Source organism: Cyprinus carpio, chromosome A17, assembly GCF_018340385.1.
Source record: "Cyprinus carpio isolate SPL01 chromosome A17, ASM1834038v1, whole genome shotgun sequence".
In the NCBI taxonomy this organism is placed as follows: domain Eukaryota; kingdom Metazoa; phylum Chordata; class Actinopteri; order Cypriniformes; family Cyprinidae; genus Cyprinus; species Cyprinus carpio.
The window spans coordinates 10,998,734-11,016,523 of record NC_056588.1 but is presented as its reverse complement, the minus strand read 5'-3'; the positions used below and the strand labels follow the sequence as shown (position 1 = coordinate 11,016,523).

At 36.9% G+C, this 17,790-nt stretch overlaps 2 protein-coding genes across 2 annotated transcripts; both read right to left on the bottom strand.

Moving 5' to 3' along the window:
* Positions 1 to 4,938: 4,938 nt before the first annotated feature.
* LOC109107976 (gap junction beta-4 protein-like) lies at positions 4,939 to 7,080 on the bottom strand. The gene is made up of 2 exons (XM_019121161.2): positions 6,853 to 7,080; positions 4,939 to 6,078 (listed from the first exon to the last, which is right to left on the bottom strand). Exon 2 carries the CDS (start codon positions 6,032 to 6,034, stop codon positions 5,234 to 5,236), a length of 801 nt encoding a protein of 266 aa, XP_018976706.1. The 5' UTR covers positions 6,035 to 6,078; positions 6,853 to 7,080; the 3' UTR covers positions 4,939 to 5,233.
* An 816-nt stretch (positions 7,081 to 7,896) lies between these two features.
* LOC109107968 (WD repeat-containing protein 43-like) lies at positions 7,897 to 16,772 on the bottom strand. The gene is made up of 18 exons (XM_042774045.1): positions 16,505 to 16,772; positions 15,381 to 15,515; positions 14,470 to 14,591; positions 14,236 to 14,356; positions 14,026 to 14,144; positions 11,871 to 11,973; positions 11,723 to 11,787; positions 11,474 to 11,636; positions 11,313 to 11,399; positions 10,597 to 10,722; positions 10,327 to 10,470; positions 10,126 to 10,212; positions 9,701 to 9,732; positions 9,540 to 9,603; positions 9,301 to 9,414; positions 9,141 to 9,210; positions 8,865 to 8,923; positions 7,897 to 8,786 (listed from the first exon to the last, which is right to left on the bottom strand). Exons 1-18 carry the CDS (start codon positions 16,769 to 16,771, stop codon positions 8,634 to 8,636), a joined length of 2,031 nt encoding a protein of 676 aa, XP_042629979.1. The 5' UTR covers position 16,772; the 3' UTR covers positions 7,897 to 8,633.
* Between the last annotated feature and the right edge of the window lie 1,018 nt (positions 16,773 to 17,790).

Genomic DNA, 17,790 nt, shown 5'->3' with positions numbered 1-17,790 from the left:
TCAGTGGTTTGTGGTGTTACTGATTTCCTCATGCTCCAAATTATACTTATCAATCCTGTTTTTATTAATATTATCATTCAAAAAATGAATAAATTCAGGAGAGGATTAGAAAAGAATTCTATTTTAAATAATATAATTCAGTTTCTAATTCCAGAGTAATTAAAAGTGCAAAGAAAAAAATTCTTTAACTTTTAAACTTAAAATGGTATTTTCTGTTCTTTGTTTCTTTTTCAAAACTGTCACAGCTATATGAGCACCTGTCCCTCCGAAGGTCTCTGCACAAAACACGTATCAGCAAGGAGCACAGCCCTATCAAAAGCCATGTTCCATATGCTCCTTTTATACTTTGAGCACCTGCCCCTCTAAAGGTCTCTGCATGGCCCTATAAAGGACCACAACTCATCCTGCTTTAGAGATGTTTTTTGAGTTTTTATTGCTTAGAAACTTGTTGTGTAGTGGATCTCTGGAGGCTACTATAAATATTTTGTTAGGCACCTTTTTAGCATCATGCTGAGAATCTAGGTACTAATTATTTTGGGTAAAAAGTTCATGTGTTCCAAGTAACTCTTGGATTAGGTCTGGGATGCAGGAAATTATTTTTTGAAAGCTCTTTGGTGTGGATATGGATTTATCTCAGCTTGATTCGAGTGCAACAGTTTAAGCTAGTGGTGAGAGCCTAATGGTGAAGGATTTGTGCTGGTAATACAAAAGACTGCCGGTTTGATCCCAAGGAACCCAGAAGTGGAGTTTTCCACAGGAAAAGTCTCTGTGGATCTTTTTCATCAAAGCTTGAGAAATTCTTGTCAGTCGCACATGCAAAGCCCTCTGACTCAACGCTAAAACCTTAAACTTCAAGCATTAAAAGAGCTGTAGTTTTATAATTTTGTCATGAGGACTGCCAGTCTTCCTGCTTTGAGTTTTTCAGGGCATGTGTTCTGTCTGAATTTGTTTGTTCAGCAAGAGGAAACATTATGAAACACTATAGAAGAAACACTGAACCAGATCGAGCAGGTCTGATGTAAAGTTTTTCAGCTGGTTTGCACTTGTTTATTTGGGGGAATGGTTAACCTCGATTGGATTTGCATACTAAATTTTAACTTCTGTAACAGATTTTTAACAACAAAAACAGTTAATATGTACGCATAGTTAGCAACTGAGAATGTTGATATTTATGGATTAAAGCGGTGTTAATGATGATTGAAAAGAGATGGAGAGGAAGCACAAGCATAATAAACAGGGAGTGGAATGTTGGTTGTACTGAAAAAGGAAAAGGACTCGTCGGATTGGTTTCCACACCTTAAGAGTATAGATGTGACTCATGAAACCTGCTTCAACATGAATTAACTACATCTACCCTACCCTTTCACTGTACAGAGGTTATACAGATATCAAGAAACAGAGAAATACTTTTTTTCCACATCTACACCCCATACACCATAATGGTAAAGCAAAAAACAGGTTTTTAACATCTTTGCAATTTTTTTAAAAAACAAAACACTTCCATTGATTCCATTGCATAAGTATTCATACCCTTTTCTGGGACAGTTGAAATTTACCTGATGTTACTAAACTTCGAGTGAAGTTAACCTGTGAGAAATTCAGTTGAATGGGTATGATTTGGAAAGGCACACATGTCTTAATAGTAGGTCTAACAGCTAATAATGCATATCAGAGAAAAAAATCTAGCCCTGCAGTCAAAATAACTGCCTGTACAACTCAGAAACAGGTTTGCAAACCACACATCGGGAGAAGAATTCAGAAAAGCGGTTTTTCAGAGACAGGGACTGAGGGACTCGTCAGAGTCGAAGAAACACTCAATGCACCAAAATATTGAGCATTAATGAAAACCTAGTCTAGAGCATTCAGAACCTCAGACTGGGATTGAACCCAGTCAAGAATTTCTGGAGAATATATATAATTTATTTTTTTCCCCTTGAAAGAGCATTCAACAATTTAACAATAACATTTATGTTTTCTTATTCTATCTTCCAATTTTCAAACCTGGGGTGAATCCAAATGAAATGTCATGCTGACACAGCACATGATGTTTATCTCTGCTAGTTTCATTCTTGCCATTTTCTTGCTCTACGGCACATTTACATGCATATTAACTGGTTACAAACGTCAAATCAAATCTTTTAGCAGCAAAGACAGTCTTCACCTGCATCCTGATTTCATCAGACATCACTGATTTAAATGAGCAGCAGATTGTAAGAAAATAAAAAAACAGATTTTAATGTGTCTCAAAATGTAAACAACTCTAAACACAGTAATTAGGAAAGAATGTAGAAAGGTTAACATACAAACAGAGGATTTCTAAACTCAGAGGAGGTTTACTTTTTTGGATATGTTTAACAGTGAAGGAAAAACTCTTTCATACACACTAGGGTTGGGAACCGAGAACCGGTTCTTATTCAGTTATTCTTATTCATTGTTCTTATTCAGAACCGGTTGTGTTTTTTGAAAAGAACCGGAATCGCGAGCAATTTATAGTTTTGGTTCCAAAAACAGTTCTGGTGCGACACGTGACCAAGCACAGTGAGCAGCCTGTGCTGGTGTTCTGATGATTCGGCGTTTCCCGTAAAGGAAGTCGCAAACCAAATAACAGAAACGCCGCCTTGCCTCTTTAATTACTGAGCACATTGTTTCTAATAACGCGCACTCCACAGACGCGCGCACCGCGTCGTGTCTTTAACTGCTGAACACATGTTTCTCACGACTGCACGCGCACTCGCGCCTTTGATAACTGTGCACGTCGTTTTGTCTGACTGTACATGTACCGGAAGCGCGCAGCACCTGCCGCCACTAAATTACATTATATCTGTCCCATATTCTCATTAATATGCATACTGACTTCAACTTGGACCACTAAATAAATAGACTGCTATTGTTATGTAAGTATGAGGGTTATATTATTTAGTGTAACGGTCATTTCAAGAGTGATAAACAAAGTGATAGAAAATATTTATTTTCATGCATTTTAAATGTTTAAAAATGTGGAAACCACTCACTGCATCACAGCATCTCCTGACTGCATTATTATTTGTAAAATAGGGGCTTTATGAAGTGTGTGTATACATGGTTATAAATATAACAGTGTATATTTCATTAATTTAGGGAAATGAACAAGTGTCTTAGACCTCAAGGGACTGTTTGACCAACCAGCTTATTCCTGCTTAAAAAGCAAAATGTTATTGATAGTGTAAAAATCTTCAACTTTGAAGCACATGCTGATTGATGGACTAGCATTACTCAACATTACTTACTACCTTCCAGCAGCACTACATTCAATGAAGGTAAAAGAGTAAAAAACATAATAATAGTTTATTGAAATGGAACCGGAATCGGGAAATTTCTAACAATACTAACAAGATCCGTATACTGTAATATATGTTGAATTTTGACATTGCCAACCTTTAAATTAAGTTGACAGTAACAGTATTGAGCGTTGAGTATAGTGCAGTTTTCCTTACCACTATTTTTTTAATAGTTGTTTAATGTGCTCCTGTATCTCAAATGGAAGAGCATTGCGTTAACAAGCGCAAGGTTGGGGGTTCGTTTCCCCAGGAACACATGATTAGTAAAAATGTATAGCCTGAATGCACTGTAAGTCGCTTTGGATAAAAGCGTCTGCTAAATGCATAAATTCAATTTAAATTTAAATTTAATGACTTTAATGGAACTGGAATCGGAACTGAAACCGTTAGGCAGAACCAGAACCGGAACCGGAAAATTTCTAATGATTCCCAACCCTAATACACACACTCAGGCAAAATAGCCTTATTTGAATTTGATCATCTGGCACTGTTGAACATTTATCAATAAATTCTTGATATTTTAAATACCAAAAATTCTTGGAAGCCATTAGATTGGAGCGCCACCATTTAAGCACACATTAGCATACACACATACCAGCTAATATAAAAAACAACTCAACAAAAATAATGACAAAACATTGAATAGTAGTAATAAAAATATAAAATACAGTGCAAACTGTTTTGTACAAATTTGTAAACAAACTAATTAAAAAAAATTAAGGTGTCTATGCAGGTTTACAAAATGGATTTGGGGAGTCTGTTTGTAAAAATGTGTTGTTTAACACCATGCACTTTATCTGATGACTGTATGGAGAAGAAATGTAGACTCTGTATGTGATGTATCTATGCATGCTGTTCTCACATCCAACAGAAAAAAAATCATATTAAAAGTAAAATTTATTTCCAGCTATGGCAGCCTGTTTCCACCTCAAAGTAAAAAATTAAAAATTAATTGTCAGATAAAGTTTAACAGTTCAACAAGAAATAAAGCCACATGAGATATAAAGTCACACTGCGAGATAATGTTGCAATTACAAGATATAAAGCCACAACTGTGAGACTTAAAGTCAAATTGCATCATATAAAGTCATATTGTGAGTCACAAATGTGATATTTAAAGGGACAGTTTATCCTAAAATTAAAATTCGGTCATTGTTTATTATTATTAATATCTTGTCCATATCATGAAAGTCATTAGTGTTTAGCACCCCATTGACACGTCATTTTTCAAATAAAACATTATTCAAAATAGGAAAAGAAAGTTTGACAAGTTTAGAACATCATGAGGGTGCGTAAATGATGACAGAATTTTCATTTTTGGTGAGTTATTAAGTCACAATTACTCTGAGTTAAAAACAGGCTTCTATAAATAATACATTCTTACATCAATGAATTACACTATCTTTGATTTCTTCTGAAAAAAAAATGAACTATGAAAATATCTGAAGCAATTAGTGATTTAACATCATTTGCAGTCAAGCAAGTTTTGCTTGTTAGTGTCAGTTGAAAAACTGACAAATATGTACGGTGTAATTAATAGTAATTATTGTAATTTTGTGAGCTTATACCATCTGTATTGTAGTTGGTGTTTAAAGTGCCCATTCAAAACCATGAACCGGGGGGTGGCCAAGCCACACCACAGCCAAAACCATGAAGTGACTTGCTTTACTCAAACAAAAGTCTGTGTCATCCTGAATGGTGGCGTTTTGACCCCATAAGCTTTTCAAATATACAATGTTGTTTATCAGGCCACAACTTTCCAGCAAAAGATCCAGTGGATATAGGGTAAACATACAAGCTCTTTCCTTAACTAGCAACCATCCACTGAATTGGTCTCATTGTGGTGAACATGAAAAATATTTTCCTTCTCTCTGGGTCCCACTTTGAATGAAAGTATTTTCCAAGCTTATGTATTTTCAGGATGACATGGCCATGGCCACACTGTATTCTGGCACTAGCTGGTCTTTGCTTGCCAGTTTCTTGCTGTTTGAATCTAAATGAGCATTTGAATTCATGTTTGCGATGGACCTTGCCTTGTTTATCTGCTGTGAGCCTTGCATCCTGTGGATACACTCAGAGCAGCGTTTTCCCACCAGGTAGAGGATTTCACACAGGGAGAGCAGGATGCACACCAGACTTGTCACCACCATGAAGATGGTGAAGATCCGCTTCTCTGTGGGCCGAGAGATGAAGCAATCAACCACATTGGGGCAAGGAGACTCAGAACACTTCACCAGAGTGGGGAAGTCATAGCCCTCATAGATGTGATACAGGAGATACACGAAGGTCACATCCACTCCCACCTTAAAAACCAGCGAGAGGACGTACGTCCACCAAAGACCACCGCGCTTCTTTCCAGTGTTGGCATACAACTGCTGACAGCCCTCACCGTATTTCAGGTGGTGCTTCCGCTCACGTTCATCACGGTAGGCCACATGCAGCACCACAAGGAACGACGGACAGGTGACAAAGATAAGTTGCAGCGCCCACAGACGTATGTGGGACACTGGGAAGTAGTGGTCGAAGCAAACGTTATGGCAGCCAGGCTGATCTGTGTTGCACTCAAAGTCTTTCTGTTCATCACCCCATACTTTCTCCGCAGCTACGACGTAGACCAAGACCCTAAAAAGGAAGACTATGGAGAGCCAGACACGGCCGAATGCGGTGGAGTAATTGTTGACCCCACTCAAGAGATCCTTGAGAAAAATCCAATTCATGGCCCCCTTGAGCGCTTAGGTTATCTCACCTGAATAGCTCTCACCTGAAAGGGAGGGGAACAGAGAGAGAGAGAGACAAAAGAAATTTGCCATTACATAAAAATTCACCTGTCTGCTTTCAGTTACAAAGTTAAACTTCACACTTTCTTTCTGTGATGATTTAAAGTTTTATTTAAGCAGGGGGGTCTTTAACCTTTTAGAAAGATGGAGAAGGGACTACTGTTATATACAGTAATGTGTAAAATTGAGTGTTGCATTTAAGTCCAGCTTATAACATGCAGTGCCTTGTTAATATTTACAAACTTTATGTACAACGCTCTTTAAAAATAGTGATATACAGATTCAAATACATATAATTTTACTTAATACATTTCAATGAAGCGTTTAGCTGAACTTTCACTTTTGTTAAAAGTTCACGTAACTCTAGATTTTTTTTTTTTTTTTATATTATAAAAGTAGTTATGAACACACAATAATTAGATCAAACAAGACAATAATAAAAGTAAAAATTAGAATCAAACATAAAAGTATTCAATATTCAGGCAAGTGTTTGTTCTGGTAGAAAAATCTGTTTCCACATTTTAGGAATGATGTTAAACGTAATAAATATTTAGACGCAGTTATTATAACAATGTCTATTTTGTGCAAACCCAGAACATTTTAAACTGTCTACTCTGTTCACAAACCCATCTATAATAGATTTTGACTAAGTAAAAAAATAAATAAAAACACATAAAGTGCTGATGAAACATAATCTATATATTTATACCAAACGTATTAGTCAAACAAACAAACTGAAGATTGTTTAGTTTACTTACAGTCTGAGAATTCGCAGTTGTCTTCAGTGCAGTCGGGAACGGCGTTATTGTCTTATTTGTAGCAATCGGGTGAACTGCGGGCGTTAAATACAACTGACACGTGTGATGAAATGTACTCATCGACGCCACCTACTGGAGAAGCGCAGAATGGACGCTTTGACGCCACCTGGAGGAGAGCACAGGACGAGCACCTATGCAGCTTTATGCTGAACATTGTAAATCAGTTGCACTGAATAAAAAAAAATAGCATTTATAAAATTACTCTACAGAGGTTTCTACCAGACGAAACTGACCATAACTTCTCTAATTTCCATTACTTTTCTAGAGCAAGAAATATTTTTTTTTGTAGTATCCAAATTATGATTTCTAGCTCTAGAAACATATTTTTTAAAAAATGTGCTACATTCATGGCAGGGAAATTCATCATAGGTTAAAAAGGTGACAAAGATTTTCTACTACATTATAGTTCAGTTGGACAATTTGAAAATAAGTTACCTGATAATGCTCATAATACTAAATCTGTAAAAAATAATGTACTATACTGTATTAATTTGAAGGATTTTTCCACATTTATTTTTTACAGGATCGTTGTGACACTGAAGACTGGAGTGATGCTGCTAAAAATCTGCTTTGAAATCACTGGAATAAATTACATTTTTAAAATATATTCAAATAGAAAGCAGTTATTTTAAATATTAAAAATATTTCACAATATTACTGCTGTATTTTGGATCAAATAAATGCAGGCTTGGTGAGCAAAAAATAATTCTTTAAAAAAAACAAAAACTTATGTTGAAAAACTTTTGACTAGGGGTGTACCTTTATAAAATCAATTAAAAACTGCTGAGATTTATGATTTTTAGTATTTAACCGCAGAAGCTGCTAACTGTATTCAGCCAACACAGATTTTAGTTGTTTGCTGTGGCAGGTTTGCATTTATACTACAACACCAAGCACTGAGATCTATTGTGACATTTTCCAAAACGCTGATATTTAGCACCAGCAAAAAAGAAAAACAAAAAAAGTATGAATCCAAACACCAGATGAGAACAAAATGGTATTTATTTCATTTAAACTGTACAAGAGTTGCCGATATATTGTTTGCATGAAAAGTTTTGGTTGACGCTCACCGCAACCACTGTATAATTAAACATAAAAGCCTCTGGGACTGTTTTTAAGATTTATGTTGTACTGGGAGAGGTTCACATTTTCTGTTCTGAAGACCGAGAACTGGGTCATGACTGCAGAGGGTGTAAAGAATACCCTCATCTGAAAATCACACACAGGACACGGAATTCAAAGATGAGAAATGACTGCGACAAGAGAGAGTAATGATAACAAATTAAAGATGTGATCAGAGGACAGTGCTGATGGGCATAATCATGATAACTGTCATATGCTCAGACCACAGAGACGTCGGATGCGCGATTAAGGATGCAACTGGAGTGGAGGGATGGAGGGGGATTTGGTTTAGGAATCAATCCCACAGAATCCTATAGTAGCTGGTCAACAAAACAGAGGCAGTTTCAAGTCAAAGGAAAAGTGACTCGAATGGGCCTCAACCATGTGTGAGCACTCCGCACGAGGAGCTGCCAGTCTGGGTCAAGGCCTACTCGCCCTTACGACCATTCTGAGAAAGACAACCACAAGTCCAGGCCGCAAAGGTTATTCTATAAAACAAACTTTTGTTGTGTTACAATAAAATTCAACAAAAGGAAAAATAAAATGAAATTGTATATAAATGTAAAGGTCCTTTTTGAATCCTGCGGCCTGATTGTGTATTATTCTTCCTCGCTCTCATTTTCAGGGTCCAGATCTGAGTCACCATTTGCTTTTGATTCATCATTCATATCGTCCTCTTCATCGTCCTCCTCATCTTTGTGGTTCTTTTTGTCTTCTGTCAGTTCCATTGCTGCCTCATCCTCCTCCCAGTTCTGAAAAGTCAAATCAACATTAGAACAATCTCGTAACGGTACATTGCATAAACAACAAGAATTGAGAGCATCTCTTACATCCGAGTCATCCTCAGGACACCCTTCATCTCTTGAATCTTCATCCTCATCTGAAGACTCTGTAGAAAAATGAAGAATTAATTTTATTTTTGCCATGTCAGCATTTAAGACAATCAGGAAATTGAGAATCAGTTAAAAAGTAGGTATATTAATAAACGTTTAAAAGGAAATAAAGGTTAGAAAAGCTAGTTTACATACAGAACAAAATCTACTCAATGAGTTTAGTTCATTACATTTGTGTATTTCACTGCAAAAACAATCTACTAAGTTCTTTACCTTCTTCATAAACCAACTTTGCTTTGTGAGAAATGTTATCAACATTCTTAGCGCTGTTGTTTGTCGCCACCTAGTAGAAAAAACATGGAAATGAGCACAGCGAAAAATCAAAGCAGTGATTGACCTATTTGATCTGGTTGCTTGTGTTTGAGCAGCTCACCTGTGTCATGAGCAGGTACAGTTTGCCATGGAGTCGGGTGAGCTGCTGATATAACTTCACCCTGCTCTCAATCATATGGTAGATGGAGCCCAACTGAGACACTAGATCCGGCAGCTGTGGGGAAACAAGGTGAACAGACCAAATGAGGAACCCTAAAAAAATAAGACTAAAGATGCATGGTCACAACATTCAGATCTGGATTATGCACATTTGTGACATTTAGATGCACACAGACCTACCGAAGACAAGTACGATGTGTGTTGTGTAAGTACAGCCTTAAACCACTGAACTATAAGCAGAGCCCTGCACAGACAAAAACAATCATGTTACAAAAGGTTTAATCCCTCTAAAAGATTTAAACATTAGAAGTAAAAACCAACTGAAGTGAAAATTTACATACGCGAATGGATGCCCCTGCAGTCTTCTGGACAGCTACAGAAACAACCATAAAATAATTAAAAATTTTAATATTTCAATTAAAAAATTACCGTTCAAAAGTTTGGGGTTGGTTAGATTTTTTTAAATGGATTTGAAAGACGCCTCTTAAGCTCACCAAGTCTGCATTTATTCAATGAAAACAAACAAAATAAAAAAAAAAATTAATAAAACACAAAAACAAAAATAAAAAAAAAAAAAAAAACTTCAAATAACTGAATAAAAAATAATAAAAAAAACAACAAGATACCATAAATGTCTTTACAGTAACACTTGGTCAACTTAACTCATATATATATATATATATATATATATATACACACACACACATATATATACATATATACACATTCACAATACATATTTTACAATGTCAAAATGACAAAATACCTCTTCCAGCAAGGGCAGGACAGCCTGAGGTGGTAACCGGGCAACAGTGTTCTTTATCAACATCTCTTTTTTGGTTTGAAATATTTTCTGTTAGAATTAATCAAATTACAATGAGAACAAACAACGTGCATAGACAAACACTAAATATCACTCACTCCGAGATGTATATGAATTTTGTAGCAAGAGGAGTGTGTAACTTACAGCAAGGATCCGCTGGTCGTTGCTCTCCAGTCCCTGCACAAGCAGTACAGCAAAACTGTCCGTCTGCAGGGAGGACGTGCCTTTACCATCATCTCTCCCTCCAACACTCAACTCAATCTGCTCCAACCGCTCCTCGATAGACATCTGCAATAAGATGGAAAAGATTTTGCATGTTTAAGATTGAAGAAATTCTTTAATTTAGTTATTGGGGGGGGTGCAGCATGATTTTATACAAATTTAATGATCTCATTCAGGAAGTGTTGAGTTTACCTCTGTGGTACTGTCCTCTTTTTTCCTTTTCTCTGCTTCATTGGGAGTTAATTTGATTGGCGCCTTGTGTCCCGGAAGTCCTGGTACTAAAACCTTGCTCTGTTTATTAACAACCGGTGTCTTCACCTAGAAGATGATGTTCAAATTAATGCAGTGAGCACATAAACCATTCTGAACTACAAGCGTACCAGTTACAGATGAAATGGGTAATTGACAAGATGTTATTTTTAACATCAAGATTCAAGGTTTACTTTAAATAATATATACTTTAATTAATATATATACACATTAAAGTATATATATATATATATATATATATATATATATATATATATATATATATATATATATATATATACATATACATACACACACACACACACAACGTCTCAAAAGTTTGGGGTCAGCAAGACAAAATTAATATTATATACTGTTTCAAATAAAGTGTACATTTTAGATGCTGTAACTGGCCACCATTTCTTTGACATTTCACTATTTTTTTTTAAATGGTCCTACAGTGTGACAAATAAGTGTAGAAAGGACAAATATCCTCGGTAGTCACACAATCAGTGAGGTCAATAAACTGTAAACGTAATTTTTCGAAATCAAAAAACAGCTGATTTTAATAGATACTGCTTGAAATTGAATTTCAAATGCCTTATATTCAATAAATCAAAAAGGTCAATTATATATTAATAGCACAGATGGGCTCTTACCTTGGAGACAGCAGTGTCTACAGAGAGAGAAAGTGTGCCGTGTACATCTCTGACTAAGCATATGTGTCTCTCTGATGTGTTAAAAGGCTGTGGGAGGAAACAGCATGTCAGTATCATTGACCAGTTGAATAACCCAGTAAACAAGGTTTTGCTGAACTTACAGTTTTCTCCATGACCGGCTGCAGGTGATGTCCGTACGCCAGCATCAGGTTCTGTCTGTCAGCACGCAGAGCTGCTGCGAGCAGAGGCACAGGCACTGGTGAGTCTCCCTTCATAGTGGACACCTGCAGGGAACACACTGGAGACAGCGGCTTCTTACACGGCCTGTGGGAGAAAAATATAAACATAAGATTCACTGAACTGTTTTAAAGAATTATTTTCATTGATAAATACTAGATGGACAAACTCACCCATTCAGAAAGTGCTCAAAGAGATGAAGTTGACCGTCCTTACACACCACTGCTAACCTCACAGGCTGAGAAACACACACAGACAGGTGTCAGATCTCCATAAACCAAAATGACTGATAATTACAGAAAAAGCACAATAAATCCTGACCTCATCTTTGCAGTTGGATGTCTGAAGGTCTATGTGTTGGGGTTCATCTGTCAGAGTAAAAGACACCACAGAGTTCTTGTCTTTGCCATCGGACCGTACCTGCCTGATGAGTACAGAGTGAAACAAATAAGATCTGTGTTTATCATGCCTCAAATTTCTATGAACCTTTTTTTTAAATTCACGAACCATGCCGTCTTATGTTTCACAACTAAAAAGAAATAAATGCAGGTCTCCAGACAAAAAAATAAATAAATAACACTTAAGGAACTATTGGCTCCTATAAGAAACAAAATTAGGCGCCAAATTATTGTTTTAAGTGCCACAGAATAAACGTGTTTTATTTATTTAACACTTTATTTCAGTCATACGGTCATGCATTTATGTCCCATCTTTTTTTTTTTGTCTTTATCAGCATTTTAATCCATCTTGTAGATATCCTGGGAACTAGAGTTTACTTAAAGCGGTAACTAAATGTGACCCGTGCTGGCAAAATGAGTCACAATGAGCAATTTTTCAAAAATGTGTTATTTTCATTTTCACATTTATTAAAAAGACCTTCAAAATGATGTATGATTGGTTGGAATTGGACAAAAAAAAAATTGAGTTCCAATGTAAAATCACCTGCAACGTTGCATTTTTTCCTCCACTTTTCTTAATATTTACTACATTAATAGTCACAATATAGCTATTTTTGATTTTATCTTTGTTATTAAAAATAAGAGATGCAAAAAAAAAAGATAAGGAAAAATAGTTCATTACCTTTTTCATTTTACATCTAAACAAAAGAATTCAAGAAAAACAAATAATCAAATGTAAAAATCTCTTTAGTGCGTTTATTACAAATAAACTGATTACTGAAATTACAAAAGCAGTTCAATCAAGAGCAGCAAGTGAGTCCCTCTACTCTATTATTGTTAGATTAACATTAATGAGACAGACAGCCTGTATAGTAAAACCTAGTGTAATGCACGGATCTAATATAATGTTACACGTCATTACAAACAATTCACCAACAGTCGTACATGGAGAGTATAATTAAAACCAACACACAAAACGTAATAATCACTTTAACGTAGCTTGCACCAACAGTCGTACACGGAAGCAGTTCTGGAAGCATGATGTATGAGGTCAGTGTTGCGTATGCGCCAGCGAGTCTCATGAAAACCAACATTTGTTAACAGGAGCAAAGTTTCCTTACTTTAGCAAAGGAAAACCAGTCTCCTCACTTTAGCGAAGGAAAACCAGTCTCCTCTTGGCTTATATTGAAATCCTCTGGCATTCTTCTTTACAAATCCTCGTTTTCTACTTCTAATTCGTGACCGCTGTTGTTTTGATCTCTCCCCTGCGCTTCAGCGTGCATCACTTCAGAGTGGCACATGCACAAAGCTGAACTCATACGTCATCCGCCCGGAGCTGCTTCTGTGTACAACACTGACCGCAAGCTAGATTAAATTGATTATTATGTTTTAAATATGGATTTTTTTTTTTTTTTACAAAAACGCATCGATTTACTACAAGAGGCCTTTGTTCACCCCCTGGAGCTGTGTGAGACCTTTTTTATGGATGGGTGCTTTTTATTTAAATTATTTTGGACTGAATGCATGCAACACCCCCTGAGTGCCATTAAACAGCTTGAATGATCAAAGACAATTTTTAATATAACTCTGACGGGACTTGTCTGAAAGAAGAAAGTCATAGGATGCCTCGGGGGTTAGTAATTTATGGGGTCATTTTCATTTTTGGGTGAACTAACCCTTTAAGTGATGTTTATAAATAAACATTTCACACATTCATAACCTATTTAATATTAGCTAAATATGATTTAAAGAAAAAGTGTCTTTCCAAATTTAATATGAAAAATTTTCAAAGAAATTCATTAGCCAATTTAATGGCAATAAATAGCAAATAGTTTCTACACAAAACATTTTGCACAATACTGACTCAAAAAAAAAAAAATGCATAAATTAAATTATTCATTAAAGCTGACAGTAGAATATGGAATTGAAAAAGTGGAGAGACACTTCAGTTAATTTATGAATTGGTCCTAATAATCTCAAAATGGACAAAATGTAGTACTGGACTGTACACAAACCATAAATAGATTTTTTTCTTTAAGCTTTAGTAACTTAAGAAAAAAAAAGACCATACAACATACCACACACTCAAGAGCCTGTCATGAGCTGCCCCTGATAAGAAGTACATCCCATTACTGTCTGGGGGTCGTGTTGTGGTGAAGCACAGAGTCGTTACCATGGTAGAGTGACCTGTGAATTTCTACAGATTTGGACATCTCATTGTTAAATCTGTAACTTTTCGGTTTTCATTTATCTGAGGCTGACAGTAGAAACATGGAGGGCAGACTCACCCTGTACACTTCCTTAGTCTCCAGGTTCCACATCTTGATGGTCATTCCCGCCGAGAGCAGCAGCTTTCCATCTGGACTTATACACAGGCTGCTGACAGCTGATCTGTCTGCCTTCCATTTACTAAACACAAACATATGTTTGTTTATTAATCAGATGAGCAACTACATGTTGTATAAAGCAAGAAGAAACCCATACTGGCCAAACATCTAACACATATAACAGCACACACTCACCAACGAACTTTTCCTGTCTGCAAGTCCCACTCTGCTATGTGTGTGTCATCTGAGCCGCTGTATAACACTGAGTCTTCTGGATGCCACTGGACACTGTTCACTGGTCCACTGTGACCTCCCTCCTGACAGTTTAAGACAATCATTAACATTCCTAATTTCACCTGTACTATCAGAAGTTTTTTAGTTAGATAAAATTTTTTCCCCTTTGTGTTATTACAAAACTATAGAAGCGACTTGAGCCCCTTTCACACTGCACGTTGCACCCGGAAAATTGCCGGAACATTGCCAGGTCGCCTTCTGTGTGAACGCAAACACGTCCCGGGATTGATCCCATTTCAAGGACATAGTAACATTGCCGGGTTCAGTCCCGGAATGAGCGCTGTGTGAACAAAAGCCAGAACTAATGCCGTAAAGGGTGTGTTGTAATGATGATGCATGTTATCGCGCGACTTTTTTACCAGGTGTTTTGAAGGGAGATCAACGCTCGCGACAAAAAAATGTGTGCAAACTGTAATGAAGCAGAGATCAGTTACTTCCTCACTTTCCGCGCTGACGCGGAGATCGTTCACCAGCTTAAGAGAAAGTTAACGTGCCTAGCGTTTTCGACTCGTACATTACACGTGACATCTTCACGGGACCTTTACGGGTTGTGTGTGAACGCACGCACATATTCCGGGTAATCACTGGCAGTGTGAAAGTGCAAAATCTAGCGACCCGGGAACAATTGCCGGGACACATTACCAGTGTATTTTCCGGAATCGCAGTGTGAAAGGGGCTTTGGTAATGTGTGCCAGTTTGTTTGCCATTTAAAAGCAAACAGATCTGCACCAAGACTAGGCAAAATCCCTTAAATATTTGAGTTGCATGCGTCAACTATCATTAAGGTCCAGCTGTTGGTGATGAATTCCTACCAGAGTACAATGCAGGTCTCCCTTCACTGTACTGTAGATGAGGACGGACCCAGCAGCAGTGCCCAGGGCCAACAGATCTGACAGCTCAGGAGCCGACCCGGCCTCACATTTCCTCCTCTTCCTCTGTGGCACCTCCTAAAGCACACACATAAAGAAAAAAGTAACATTATAGGACAAGTCATGCTGCCTTTTAGTTAAGTCCTACAGGAAGATAACAGCTAGTCTACTAAATAAATACTAGTTTCTGTTCAGTTTGTGCTATGAAAACTGGAACAGATAACTATTTGAGTAGATAAAACAAAAAGGCCTACTTCTATCTGCTAATAAACAGCAAAACTTGAACCAGAACTAGAAAACATACTAGTGCCAAGAGAATATTTGATATCGCAATCACAAACAAAAAAGAAATCCAAGTCAAATATTTGCTATGTCACAAGTAACAATGGAAGAATTACATGTCAAAACTGTTTAGGGCCAACTTTCTCCAACAAAATCCAGTCAACGACTTACGACGTTTTGCATGTTATTAATATACATCCACCTGACGGAAAAAGGTCATCGTTGATAAACACTATTAAAAAGCAACAAGTTAAAGTTCACGAGTAAGGAATGTGCAGTGACCGTGTGTTAGATCTTTTCAGTACATCTAAATACAAAACTGATTATTAAAAACGCACAAAAATTGAAATCATACTAACACAGACATGTTGGCATGATTTGGAGTTAGAAAAAAAAAACTTAATACTTTAGCCCACATCAACTTATTCTATCTACGTTATTAACCGCAGACAATCAACAGACGAATATAACAATGTTTCCAAGCACTTAAATGGGCATGCAGCTGCACTTTTGGCATCCGTGTAGTGAATTCTACAGATTTTATGTTGAATTTCGAGCTGGATCTGCGGGTCTCGCGGCCTGTGTCTGAACATGTGCAACACGCAACATGTGCGTAGCGCGCTCCGCGAGCGCAGCTCTAAAGCACGAAAAATAGATATTCCTAAACAATCTGTGTTTAGTTTTATGATCAAATTCAGGATAAATACAGAGCCAAAGCGACCCGAAGACCCTATAATGATGCACTGCGTTGCAACAGGCCGCATCCCCCGAACATTGAACGCTACCTGAACAGCTCGGCACGGTCCCCATGTCACACAGGTACAGGCTGAGCTCAGGTGCGCGGAAGGCACGTATTCCTGTTGTAGAGTTTTGCTGTCGGTATTCCAGATGCGCAGTCTCCCGTCCTGTGCGCAGAGCGCCAAGAACTGCTGTGATTTAGGGCTGAAGGCGCAGGGTAGAGCAGCTCGGCCTCCGTCCGCCGCCATCTTACCATTCCGCGTGCGTCCGTCTACTCGGGAAACACGTGTGAGAGAAAATTGGATAGCGCGCATGCGCAGCTGCACAGGCGCAGGGGAAACGCTAATTGGCCCTGCTGGGTTCTAGGGGCGTTACATTATTGTTATTAACCAATCACAGACGGATACGGAAGTTTCATGCTTGAGTTTTGTTATCTAGGAATTTGAAAGTGAAAATTATTTTGGAGAGTTCTTATCAGATGCTTATCTGAAGTGAATACGTTTTAGTATATAGTACCTAAACTAATTAGTCTTCACTTTAAAGTGCCATTATACGCAACTACTATCAGTGTAAAATTTTAACTTAAAAATAAATAAATACATAAACTGGAAACATTTACTGGAAACGGCTGCACATTTATTTTGTACCTGTAATTGTTCGAAAGACATTGTGGGTCATATATCTTTATGTATATTTAAAGCTTTTTTAAAACTGATATATCGCTTCATGTGTATTAAAAAAATAATTTCAGTTGTTGTTTTAACACTGGCTTTCACATAATGAATATTATAAACACTTAGTTAATGTCTGTTTGACCTTGTTTAAGTTATTTTGCACACCATAAAGATGCTTAAAGAATTCCCCATTACTCTGACCCCTAAAAACATCTTTTCTTTTAAAAAGCGAGTACAATAAAGAATTTTTATTTTTAATTAATTATTATTGCTTTTTATTTTATATAAGGAAATAATGTTCTAGACTAATCATATAAGCCTCATAAATAGTTATATTTTCTTCTATTAACGATCTGTGTTATAAGGAATGTTGAATCAGGAAAACAACAAAAGCCTGTAATGATAAAAAGAAGAAAGAAACCATCTATTGGTGAGCAAGCTGTACTGCATCTGTCAGTGACGTCGTTTCCATCATGGCGGCGCCCAGCGAGAATCATGCTTGCACTTGTTTTCCTTCTAACAAAAGGGACTCAAGTTAATTGGCCATTTAAAGTAGTATCCAGCCAGAAAATTATATATCGAATTACTTCACAGGTCGTTTGAAATGACCCATTTACTACCAATTTGTTTGACTTTGTATTTTACAAAGGTAATTGAAT